The sequence below is a fragment of the Myotis nattereri genome, assembly GCF_964212035.1.
Source record: "Myotis nattereri genome assembly, chromosome: 7".
NCBI lineage: Eukaryota > Metazoa > Chordata > Mammalia > Chiroptera > Vespertilionidae > Myotis > Myotis nattereri.
In genome coordinates, this window is record NC_138082.1 from 55,259,682 (window position 1) to 55,273,194 (window position 13,513).

Here is a 13,513-nt window from a genome sequence, read left to right on the forward strand (position 1 = left end):
TAAAAGCCTAAGCGACTGAACGACCAGTTGACCAGTCGCTGTGATGCGCATTGACCACCAGGGGGCAGATGGTCAACGCAGGAGCTGCCCCCTGGTGGTCAGTGTGCTCCCACAATGGGAGCGCTGCTCAGCTGACTGACAGGCACCAGATGCAGGGCTCACAGGTGGCTGCCACAGCCCGGAGACTGCAGTGGAGCAGCAGCAACCCTACCAAGTGGAGGTGGCAGCAGGCACAGTGGGGCAGGGATGAACAGGAGTGGCAGATGGCATTGGGCTGCCAGTTTTGGCCCGATCCCTGCAGGCTACACTGAGGAATCCCACCAGTGCACAACTCCATGCACTGGGCCTCTAGTTTATAATAGGTACTTTCTAGGCCCTATCAGCTTTTCTCAGAGAACTCACCCAGATCCCTCTTTCTGCTCCGGGGAGTTGGCAGTTAAAAGCTCTATCACGAAATGACTACTTTTGGCACATCTCTATGTGGCCTGTGTGCCTTTGCTGCCAACATGGTGCTCTTACACCTTTTGCGTAGCTAGGTGTGTGGCCTCAGCTAGTGTTCTGGCATCTATCTGCTTCCGCCGGTCCCACCCAACAAGGCTGCTCCTACAAAGAGGCCATCCCCATAGCAAAGGTCCCCACTGTTCTTATCCTGATAGATCTAGCACAGACAGCAAACATGGAGAAGCATTTTTTTCTCACCAGCATGGCATCTTGTATCAAGACACAAAGCAGCACTTTGTCTCTGTCTTTTGGGTTTTCAGCAGGAATTTAATGGTAGAAATTTCTATTTCTGTGGCTCTTGATTCAGCTGCCATGTTCCTAACATACAGGCAGTTGTCTGGAGAAAACCAAAGTCTCACCATACTTCTGGGCACCCCACAGCCCTCCCCTTTAGCCCTGAGTGTTGTTCCCAATGCCTCCTCTCTATCCAGTTGTGGAAAGCTCCTTCTTTATCAGAACATTCTTGAGTGGACTAAGAGGTAGCCTTTGTTACTGTAGGGCCGTGGAGGTGTTGATGGTAGGTCAGAGGTCCCCCAGGAGCTCTAACGAACCCATTTATGCTTCCCAAGAAACTCCTCTGTTTTGAGCAAACAAACCTTCCTGCCAATTGTGACGTTTCACAACTTATACATCCTCATGATACTAGGTAATTATATATGAAAGACCCATACCATATCTTCTATTTTGCTCTTTCAGATAAAGGAATATTTGTTGTCCAAAGTGAGAGCCTCAAGAAATGCATTCAAGCAGGCAAATCTGTACTGACCCTGGAGAACTGCAAACCACCAAACAAGTACATGATGTGGAAATGGGTTTCCAACCACGGCCTCTTTAACATAGGAGGCAGCGGTTGCCTGGGCCTGAATTTGTCTGATCCAGAGCAGCCATTGGGCATCTATGAGTGTGATTCCATCCACGTTTCCTTGAGGTGGCACTGTAACAGGAAGGTGATCACTGGCCCGCTGCAGTACATGGTGCAGGTGAAGGACAACACGCTGGTGGCCTCCTGGAAAAACCTTCATAAGTGGATTGCCTACATGCCAGGCGGTGGAGGCATTTGTGAATATCTGCACAAAGGTAAAAAAACTATATAAACCAGAGTACTCATGAGATGATATATTTAGAAAGTTTGCATAAGTTAAGATTTGTAAAATAGTATATTATATGAAAGAGGTACACAGCATCCAGACCTTCAAGGGACTTCTGCCAAATACTTTGTAGTTGCTTACTCACTTAATGTAAAAAATGACTGGAGTCTTGGGACTTGCTAAATTCTCCTAAAGAAGCAGAATTTCTCAGAAGTTAAAGTTATCAGGGGAGAAAACACTTCCCTTTGGGAATCAATGGAAAGGGGAGAAAGCAGAGGAGGACAAGAGAAAATTAAGGTGGAAGGAAAGGTCTTTGAAGTTGCTGACTTGACGGGATGAGTATAAGAACCTCTCCCGCCACTATTGCTCTTGTTGCAGACACTCAGTCCCAGGGATGGAGTGTGTCTGCAGGCCGTAGTGCCTCCAGGGCCTTGCTGGCATCCATGTGATGTCACGTTAAGAGACATTTAAAGACAGACTGTTGTTCGGTTATTTGGTGTGTGCTAGGAAATGGAAAATAATGTGGTGTTTTTTTGTTTTTTTTGGGGGGGTGTCATTGTTTACAGTTCTGTAATATTTGGCATTTTTAAATAAACAAATGAAAAAATAAATAAATAAAAGCAAGCAGCATGTTAAATGTGGACACCCTAAACCCGTTTCTCAGGTTTTGTTTGGTAGTGCTCTTCATTCTCTCATCCATCCATTCATCTTCTGTCACGCATTTATTAAACACTGACTGTTTCTCAGGCCCAGGGCCAGGCATTTGCTTTAAAAGGCCAACGAGACAGATGTGGTCCCTTCCCTCATGGTGCTCAGAATTATGCCTTAATAAGGGCAAATCTTTCTAAGAACTCTATACCTGTCCTAGGGAGCAGAGCAAGGAACTCCTAAAACCCCCGTCAGGACTTTCTCAGGTATCTCCAAGAAATGAGTAACAAGACAGAGCTAAAAGCAAGCTATTTTCAGGACTCACTACAATGAAGCAAGTGCTACAAACCAGCTCTCCCAACAATCTACAGATCTGAGGGAGAACATGACATTTGGCTTTATGTTAACATTTTAGCTGTACACCCCATACTCACAGTGCATGCAGGGAAGAGCGAGTAGAAGGCAGGACTGAAACAAGAGGATGTGTCCCAAATACCAGTAGTCTCCAAAGAGCCTTAACCTCCAGGGCTGAAGTTTCAGGGTGAGTTCAGTCTAGCCCCTGCCAATGTGGGAAAGGGGTGGGTGTCTCCACAGCCAGCCTTTCCCTCCAGGACCTAGTGACTCAAGGGTGGCCCTGATCCCCCTCACCACAGAAAGCCCCAGGTGAGTCATGAAAAGCTGTCCTTTCCTGCTTCAGGCCAAGGATGACTGGTTATTGAAAGGCTCTGGGAAAGCGGCCAGCAGGTACCTTGGCACTGCCATGTCTCCAAGATTGCTGTAGAGGCCTCCCAGCTAGTTGCCCCTCTTTGCCCCCTCCCTGCATGGGTTCTGTTTGTCATACGGCACCCAGATTTTCTTTAAAAATGGAAATCTGGTCATGAGACTTTCTCATCCAAAACCCAATAGTGACTTCCCACTACACTCAGAGTAAAGGGCAAAGTTCATAACGTGGCAGAGCGGGCCTCTGTGAGCTGACACTCTCCACTTCCCTGGCCCCACCTCCCATCCCTCCTTCGTGGCATTCATCCCACACAAGTCTTGTTGCAAGTTCTTCATATTTGCTGTTCCTTCTGCCAGATAACCCTTTTCCAAATACTGGTACCTTTGCTTCACCCAGTTCTTATTCAGAGAGGCCTTCACTAACCACATGATCCAAAATAGTGCCCCTTCTCTCCCTCCCTCTCTCTCTCTCTCTCTCTCTCTCTCTCTCTCTCTCTCTCTCACAAACACACACACACAGTCATTCTGTCTTCCTATCCTATCTTGTTTTTCATCATGCTACTTATCACTACCTGAAATTATGTTTACTTGTGTATTTGTTTTCTTTTTGTCTCCCCATTATGAACAGAAACTCCTTATGAAAGGGAACTTTTGCCAGTTTGTTCACTGTTATATCCTCAGTGCTCAGCACATTAAGTGCTCAATAAATATTTGTTGGATGAATAAATTAATGAAGGCCTGTGAAGCTCTTGAGTTTCAGATGCTGATCACTGATATAGGTGATATTTTAAAGTAAAATCTCCATTAAGTTTTCCTTCTCATCCTTTCACAAATATGCTTGCTGCCATAGTAGTGCACCATAGTGAATACCCAAGGAGATAAGTATGTACACACACCATTGTGAACCCACACTCAGCCTTGCACATTTACACTCACTGGACAGTGGAGTCCTGAGGGTTCTCTGGTCTAGCAGGAGTTTTGCCCACTGTAGGTTTTCAGTTATGAGAAAAATGCGTTCACTCTAGGACAGTTTCCAAAGATGAAGCTGGCATAATACTTATTTGACTTTGTCCTTTTCTTCTCCTAGATTTGTATACACTCAAAGGGAACTCTCACGGGACGCCATGCATGTTTCCCTTCCAGTATAACCACCAGTGGCATCACGAATGCACCCGGGAAGGGCGGGAAGACAACTTACTGTGGTGTGCCACGACCAGCCGCTATGAAAGAGACGAAAAGTGGGGGTTTTGCCCGGATCCCAGTAAGAGTGAATCTCCTCTTCCCCCTATGTCATGCATGAATCAAAGATGATTGGGAAGTTATCTGTATCTAAAGAAAAGCACAGGGATTGATATACTGAAGTCTGAATAAGCACTCTGATTCCATTTATCCAGACTTGATTTTGTGTTTGTTTTTTGCCTTGAAAGGACAATCCTGATGTCTATTCCTTTTTCCTTACGTTCAAAAGATGTTAATTAGTCATTCTTCATTAAGCTTAGTGTATAAGGACGCTTTAACCAGAATCAAATGATCATACTCTGTGATCTCATTAACCCCAGCTTCTGGCAAAATACTTAAAACAAACCTGCGCGTGTATGAAGCTCAGTTACCCTTCAGTCCACTCTCTTTCCTGAGGTGTCTTCATTTCTCCAAGTCCAGGCTGCTTGTCTTGCCGTCATCAAGTCCAGGCATCAGCTGGGCCCCTGACGATCTTTCTAAAATGGCAGTTGTTCTCATTATTCCTCCACTGTGTGTTCTCATCTTGGTTCCCTTTTCTTATTACTCGATTTCCAGGTATAACCTCGAAATCTTTTCCTTTCGTAACCTGACTTTCAAGGTCCAGTGACAGTTGCAATATTCTAACTTTTTTTTTTTATCAGTTAGTACTTTACTAATTTATTTTATTTACATAAAATGTTTACAATGGTTCCTAAGTATTGGGTAATATTTATATATGTCTTCTACTTTCTATATTCAATTTCCTTCACCTTGGGACCGGCAAGTCAGAGTATAGCTTTTATAATCTCCTCATCTTCTATGTCTACCTTCCCCTCCCCACATGTAATAAAATACAGCAGATAAATTTGAAACAAAAGCAAATTGAAGAGATTAACTCCAAATAATCTGATAGATGAGTTATCTGTAGAATTGTTTTTGTGACCTAAGAGCCAGTATGGCTTAGGGAATAAGAAAGAGTTTAGGCTTTGAAATCAGACAGACCAATATTGGAGTCCTTCCTCCCAATGATGAGATCTTAAGTCTCAGTTTCCTGCCACAAAATGGAGAGAATAGCAGTACTATTAGGAAGCATCTAAGGCACTTATCATAGGACCTGGCACATCATCACATCATCATCACCATCATCATCATCATCATCATCATCATCATCATCATCATCATCATCGTCATCATCAAACCTAACTTATTCTTTCAGCATGCACTTCTGAACCAATGACCCTTCCTCTTTATTGTCTGTCAACAGCACTAAACTAGGTAAGCACAGTGGTGAATACCAAGAGTATTAGGACTTAAGACCCTCCCTTCAAAGAACTTGGCATCTAGATGTAAGACTGATTTGCTCTGTGCTAGAAAATGCAGACTATAGTTGATATGATAGTCTAGAACCACCTGGGGGAGAGTCAAAAATGCATATCTTAGCGCCCTCCCAGAGACACAGTGGGTTCAGTGTGTGGTACCCAAGCATCTGCATTTTTTGACAAGTGCCCAAGGTGATCCTGTTGCAGATAATTCTTCATCAGTCAAAAATAAAATGGAGGTAATTCTATGCAACATACCTCAGTATACTAGGGTAGTCTTAAGACATTAAACAACCAATATGGTATGGGCTATTGGCCAGTCCGAGTGGAGACCTTAAGGTAGGAGTTAGGAGTCTCAGACTCCTGCTGCTGGTATTAACCCATTAGCTGCTGGATTGTGAGGAGGTGAGGGGGAGAGGGAAGTGCAAAGGAGACTAGGGCAGCCAAGGACACTCAAGCAGCTCAGGACAGCAGCTTAACAACCAGCATGAAAGTATTTTGTACTGAAAATATTGTCAGATCATCAGCCTTTTCTATCTGAATCTGAATGCTTGTATGCAGGTATATGTGCATGTAATCCTACATTCCTTGGATTCTTGCATTAGATGTCATATTGTTTGTATCAGCTTCTCTTTCCATTTCCATCCCTAATAAATTTCCTTATTAAAAATAAACCAATACAAAAAAAATTTAACATGTATTTCACATGATCCTAATAGTAGGGACTTTGGGGTGGGGGAGGAGGGTAATCCTCACCAAAGGATATTTTTCCATTGATTTTTTAGAGAGGGGAAGGGAAGGGAAGAGACAGAGAGACAGAGAAGCATCAATGTGAGAGAGACACATCAATTGGTTACCTCCTGCATGCAACCGAGGTATGTGCCTTTGACCGGAATCGAACCCGGAACCCTTTGGCCAATGTTCTATCTACTGAGCCAAACTGGATAGGGTGGGACTTTTTTTTTAAACTACAATATTCTCCTTGAGGTTCTGCAAAGAACACTGTCACCATCCTTTGTCACTTTTAGCCAATTATGATTTAGTGATGCTCTGGGCTTCTCACTTGCAAGACTATCTATTTGTTCAGCTTCCTACAGCTCAAAGCTTCCTCTGCCTTACAGCCTGCCAGATTCCAGCTCTCCTGGCCTTTACCACGACCAGCAGAGAGTACGTTTATTTGTACAGTCCTGAATTACAGTACCAGTGTTCTTCCTTTCTTGTTCTTTTTGGTTCCTGTGCAGAGTTTGGGTTTTGACGTAGTATTTCTGCCCAACATAACTCATAGTGATGTGTTAGAGACTGAAATTTGAGTGCACTGATAGCTCTTTCAGTGAGGTCAACAAATGGGTAAGACAGAGAAGAGTGAGTGGAATAAAGATTTGTACTTCTGTATCCCAATATAAAATGATGCTGCCTTTTTTAAAAAGTTGATAGTAAGAGAGCAAAATTTAAGTGTAGCATTAATAAACACACAAACACAGTGAAGGGTGTGATCAAACATCTGTCATTATAGATCTTCAGGAACAAGAATGGCAGGCAACAGTAGGTTTGCAGTTGTGAGTACACAAAACACAGCTTACTCTTGTATTATTTATTAATTATTGTATTATTTTCCATACAATCCTACTTTTGCACATCCCTGTATAGGAATCTCTGAGGGTTACTTTCAGGGCAATTTGTGTCATACTAGTCCCTCTTGGTTGCATATCATACACAGCTGGAAAGTCATGCAGTTAGTTTGATATATTTTTAGGATATCAACCTCTGGAATTATTTGAGTGCCCTTGAACTTGTCTATGTATGAAGTCTGGTGTGGGGAGGACAGCTTTCCCCCATGAGGCCTGCCAGGTAAAGCCTTTGTAATTGCTTATGGTCAGGTTTAAAAATGTACTTGTAGGTTTTTAACAAGGAATTGGACTCAAATTAGTAAGGACAGATTTGGAGGATAAAGGGGAAAGTGGGATGTTAATTAGGAACGCAGCTTTCTGATATGCATAGATAAGTTCATTGCAGATACAGATTTGGAAGAGAAAACCAAGCATTCAGGTTGGGACATGTGATATGTGAATCAAGCCTGTGAAAATGTGGACTAGGCAGTTAGACATAAAGGTGTCTTATACATTTGAAAGTTATAGGGAAGGGTTTATGGGAATGAGTGAAATAGTCTAGAGCATGTATAAAATAAAAAGGAAGGAGACTCAGGGCCAAGTCTTAAAACCTATTTAGTTTAAGTAGAACCAGTAAAGGAGACGTAGAAGAGGTGGCCAAAGAGGTAGAAGGGTCGCCAGGCATGTGAAGTCAAGAAAATAGAGTATATTGGCAAGGAGAGGAAGGGTGCTCAAATGCTGCTGAAGGGCCTGGTTTGACAAGGTCTGAAAGGAAGTGTTTGCTGGATTTGGCAATATGGAAGTCATTGATGACCTTGACAAGATAGCTTCCAGTGGCCAGATTGAGCGGATTAAAGGGTAAATGGGAAAATGGAAAAGGAGGGAACACTGTCCAATTCATTCTATGAGACCACTATTACCCTGATACCAAAACCAGACAAGGATATTACAAGAAAAGAAAGCTACAGACCAACATTTCTTATGAATATCAATGCAAAAACCCTCAACAAAGTATAGCAAACAGAACTCAACAACATATAAAAAGAATTGTTGTACACTATGACCAAGAGGAATTTATCCCAAGAATGCAAGATTGGCTTAAAGTTGGAAATCAATTAATGTAATACCCATATCAATAGGATAAAGGTCAAAAAACCACCTGATCATCTACTGATACAGAAAAAATTTGACAAAATTTCCATACCTTCATGAGCACACACACACACACAAAAAAAAATCCCTAGGAACAGAAGGGAATGTCCTTAAGTGATAAGGAGAATCTATTTAAAAAAAAAAAATCAAAACCCCTGCAAACAACATACTTAATGATAGAAGGCTGAGTGTTTTCTCCCTAAGCTCAGGAACAAGATAATACACCAGGGACAATGGCAAAGCTGTGTCCTTAGGGGAGAAAAACAAGACACATTAATAGACTAGGAGGAGTGGCTACATCTCAGTAATAATCTATGATAAAATCAGTGCTGACAGAAATACATATACCTTAGTTCATTGCAAAAGAGGTGTGTTTTGAAAGGAGGAAAATCACCTATTTATAACATCATGCAAAAGATTTTGGTGATTTTCCCCCAAATAGTAGGAGGTTCAAAGATATATACACAACACAGTTGCTTCCCTCAAGGGATCATATAAAGACAACCAAAGGTGCAAAGAAATATAACATAATTCTAGCCCTTATATTTGAATGTTCCGAGATAAATATGGCTTAGACACCAGCCTTCAATCTTGCATTTTCAGTGACTTGGAAAGGGAGATTATATAGGAAGAAGCAAAAGGCTAACAATATATAGATGCAAGGACCCTAGGCCAAGATGGAGGTCTGTGCCAAGTGGATCCCCAGGGAGCAGCCTCTGAGGCAGAGAGTAACCTTCAGGAGGTTTGTTGGGGGGTTGTTCTCAGGATCAACACCTGTGGAAAGGAAGGAAAGAGAGTAAGATCAGAATGCAGGCCTGACTGACCCTCTGAGGTGTTCTCAAGGTGGATGTGCCCCCTGCTGGGAAGAGAGGGGGACTTACTGCCTTGCACTGCCCAATCATGGTTAGCCCGCTGCCTTTGGGAAGGGAGAGTGACATCAGGCAAAGAAACTCTTCAGCCAAGGCAGTCCTTGAAGAAGGCTTAACGTCAGGAGGTCTTTCCTGGCATCTGGGGAAATAAGGCCTTCAGTCCTGAAGGGAGAGCAGGGTAGCACATCACAGAACCCTGGTCCAGGGTGGCATTTCCATAACACTTGTTACAGTGCAACCTCCCAGTAAGATTCATGGAGTGACTGGTACACAGCCCACGTAGAGAAGCGGAGAAAGGACCGTGTCTTCCTGTACAGAAGAACAAATTCTTAGAGTTTGGTTAAAACCAAATGAACTTGTTAGAATATGGGCACCTGTTGCAAACATTTGATTGGGGAAATTTCCTTTTGATTAACCTTAAGGATTTGCACAGATAATCCAAAACCAAGGGAAATCGAAGAAAACTGAGCTATGTCATTTGTGCACACACAGCATCATTAGCAAGCCTCTCACTTAACTGTTTAAGCCTTAAACTTTAAGATATAGAATTCAATCAGGTTACTACAAAAGGCTGTGTCCACATAGCTCCATCTCTATCTCGTTGAAAGGACAAAACTTGGATAAGATCAAGTGAAGTGTCCTCTAGACTCTAGACCAGCCGTGGGCAAACGGATCCGGCCCATTTGAAATGAATAAAACTAAAAAAAAAAAAAAAAAAAAAAAAAGACTGTACCCTTTTATGTAATGATGTTTACTTTGAATTTATATTAGTTCACACAAACACTCCATCCATGCTTTTGTTCCGGCCCTCCGGTCCAGTTTAAGAACCCATTGTGGCCCTCGAGTCAAAAAGTTTGCCCACCCCTGCTCTAGACCTTTTCTTATCATGATATGCTGCAGCCTGGAGGCTTATAATTAAGACTTGTTGGGAATCTCGCCCCCCCCCCCACCACCACCTCTCTGGGGTAGGGGATATCTCTGTCCTATTCACAGGACTTCTGAGATCCTCTCCCTACAACTCCCCTTCTCACATCTTACTAACCTTCTAGTACGGAAGGCTACTCATGTGTGCCCTCCTGGGAAGTGCTTTAAATTTTTTCTTTTAAGCTGGTGTTTGCTTCATGCACCATCTGCCTGAAAATCAGGCATGTGTTTCATGCGAGTTCCTGACCTCCTGACTCAGAAAACAAAGAATCTGCAGTTTTTTGACAAGCTGGCTAAATGATTGTTACACACACTTTCATTGTAAACGTCCTCCTGCTCCTCCCTCATAGCCTCAGCTGTCACAGGGTGAGCCCCTGTCTGATAATGCAGAGTGTGCTGTCCAGCTGGGGATGGCCTAGTATTTTAACTGAAAACAATCTCTAAGGACTCAGAAAATTCAGCCACCTGGGCACGATGGTGCCTGAAAATGTCCTTCCTTTCTCTTCAGTTTTACTTGGTGATAGCCTTGTTTTCTACCCTCCTACGACCTTGCATCTTTCTGTAAATACATGTACCAGTCAAGAAACTCTTCAGACAACCTTGGATGTATAAGTGCTTTGATAACTTATGGTTAACCAACACAGTTCTGGGGGGTGCATGTGGCAAACAGACATGGAACAAACTTTCCACATTCGCGAGGATATCTATTACAGTGGGAAAAAGAAAACAAACAAGAAAGAATCCATTGTCAAATAAGTTTGAAGTACACTGAATTAAACTTAAGCTCTTCCTTGATGTCTTGGGGCCTTTAAGATGCTAATGTACATTATGAATTTATTAGAGAAGGCTACACACACAGGCATGAGGTCCCGGTTTCCCTGGGGAGCTAGCTCCTGAAGTTGTATTATTCTGTGGCTCACACTTGCGGGAAGATTGTCCCAGGTTTTAGTAGATTGCTGTCCATCACTTACACTCATGCTGTAGCGTGGGCCACATTTTCTACCTTGTGAAATTCTTTGGCTGAGTTTGATTTCAGGTGATTATTATAGCTGCTTAGTTCACCTTGGGTTTTGATTTAAACCTTTAGCAAAAGCATCCAAATTGGGTCTTCATTTTCAATAAATTTCAGATTTCAGATCCACATTTCATACTTTATTAAATTTACTTTTAAACATACTATGCAATCGTTGGTCAATGTTTTACAAGTAGACTTTGCTTCTCTTCCTTTTGGCTGAAAGAACTTTATAAAATTAAATATCAGTTTTCCTGTTCTCAGTGTTTGTGTGAAAATTGTGTTCTCTCTAAACTCATATTTCAACTGTATCCCTTTCATTTCCTCTAACATTTTGGTTTTGGCGGGGGAAGCCTTTTGAAATCACACTTGCATCTACCTCAAATAAACCTTTACAGTCACACAGTGTTCAGTATAAAGTTCTAAATGACTACTTTTTAAAGAACTCATGTTATTTTCATAAATCCTTCACTTCTATCTCCTCTTAAAAATGGCGTCTCTCCTTTTCCCAGAAAGGATCAGAGCTTCTTTATTGATAATTTCTAGAAGTTCCTTTAAATCTTGAAAGAGTATAACTATAAAGTACCAATGGGATACAAAATGCAGATTTCATCCTAGAGATCTAATCAGGAATCAATAAGGTACAGAAGTTTTAGAGGCTGCAGTTTGGAATCACTCCATTTCAAATTCCCCTTAGAAGTATATTGCCCTATAGAGAAAAAAGATTGCAGCTAATGGTCTGATGGCTTTTGTTTCCAGCATCTGCAGGGATGGGTTGCGATGCCGTTTGGGAGAAGGATCTCAATTCGCACATTTGCTACCAATTCAACCTGCTTTCTTCTCTCTCCTGGAGCGAGGCACATGTGTCATGCCAGATGCAAGGTGGTGCTTTACTAAGTATTGCAGATGAAGCTGAAGAAAGTTTCATCAGGAGTAAGTATGACATTGATATGGATACAATTTAAGTGATGGTTAACAATTACGTCCACCTATGCAAAATATTCGGGGGATGGGGGGGAGTTCCATGAAAAATATTTTTCTTTTATTAATATGGTCCAAACTCACACCCAGGCCATTCCATTTGGCACCCAGTGTTCCTTATTTTCTCGCCCTTGTAGAAGAGAGCTGAGGCCCCAGCAAGGGACTCAGAGCTTGCAGCTAAAGCAAGTGGACTGGGAGACTTCGACACTTAGGTACAAATCCCTGCTCTGCTAGAGATCTTAGCCATTCAGTTCCCATTAGTCATTCATTAAGTAAAATCTTCTCTGTTACTCACTGTGTGCAGGTATGTGGTAGGCCTGATGGATTCCAAAGAACTTAAAATTTAGTTGGAAAAGCAAAAGCACACACATGGTAACTAATAGTATAAGCGAATAATATAAGATGTCAAACGAGTTGTGATAATGAGCCGGGTCTTGTGTTTCACCTATCACCTAAACTCTCTCTCTCTTCTCCTTAAAGACTAAATGTGTTTGTGTATATGTACAAACAGCTTTTTAAAAAAATTGGAAACATCTGAAAGTGTCACAAAATTAATCACTTTCATTAAAAGTGACTGACACTTTTTTCAGATTTTATTGCATATGTAATAGATGTTTTTCTATTCTGGAATAAATTTAAAATTTCATGTATACAGAAAGAAAAACAAGTCTCCTGTAATTCCACAATCCAGATAGAACCATGTATTTTAGCTAACACATAAATGTATGCATATATACATAGTATCTCTGAAAAATTGTATTGAATAAAAATAGGAAGCATCTCTATTAACTCTAAGGTTAGGAGCAGGGACCAGAGAGCCACCTGCTTGGGTTTGAATCCCACTTCTACCACTTACTAGCAAAGCTACCTAAGCAAGTGCCTCCACTTCCTTCTATCTATCAAATGGAATTAATAATAATGCTTACCTCTTGTTGATATGATTACATGTTATAATGCATGCGAAATCCTAAAAAAGTGCCTAGTACACACAACAAGCATTCGTGTGTTAACCATTTAAGTACCATGCACACAGTTTGGTATTATATTTATTTTATTTATCTTAATATAATGAACATCTGTACATCTCTATAAACATAGATATACATAGATAGGAAGAGATAGCTACAATTATTTATTTTGTTTTACTAATATGTTGCTATTATAAACCACACCTGCACATACCTTTGTGTATAGATCCCTAATTATTTCTCTGTGTAGAAGTAGATTCACTGGGTGGAGGTGGAAGCATGTTTTAAGGTTTGGGGACGTCATTAATATCTTCCAGAAAGTTCGTAACAAATGCAAGAAAAATGCATGCCTGCTCCTTTCCCCACAGACATGGAAAAGTGAGAAATCATCATTGAAACTGATTTGAGTGAATCACATTCTAGAAAAAACACCATTTCCAAAGTCATTGTTAGACTGTAATGATTTTCATAGCAAATTTTGCATACCACGTATGAATTACAATTGT

The 13,513-nt window shown here is 41.5% G+C and overlaps 1 protein-coding gene across 2 annotated transcripts in view; it reads left to right on the forward strand.

The window, feature by feature from the left end:
- Positions 1–13,513, forward strand: part of PLA2R1 (phospholipase A2 receptor 1) — a gene marked incomplete at its 5' end in the record, with an annotated part of 107,767 nt that overhangs the window by 18,696 nt on the left and 75,558 nt on the right. The window contains 3 exons of one of the 2 annotated variants that reach the window (XM_081095897.1): positions 1,198–1,578; positions 4,045–4,218; positions 11,818–11,991. In XM_081095897.1, coding sequence (XP_080952023.1) covers positions 1,198–1,578; positions 4,045–4,218; positions 11,818–11,991 — 729 coding nt within the window. Of the gene's footprint in view, positions 1–1,197; positions 1,579–4,044; positions 4,219–11,817; positions 11,992–13,513 lie in introns of those variants that run through there. The other variant, XM_081095896.1, reaches the window with a different exon arrangement.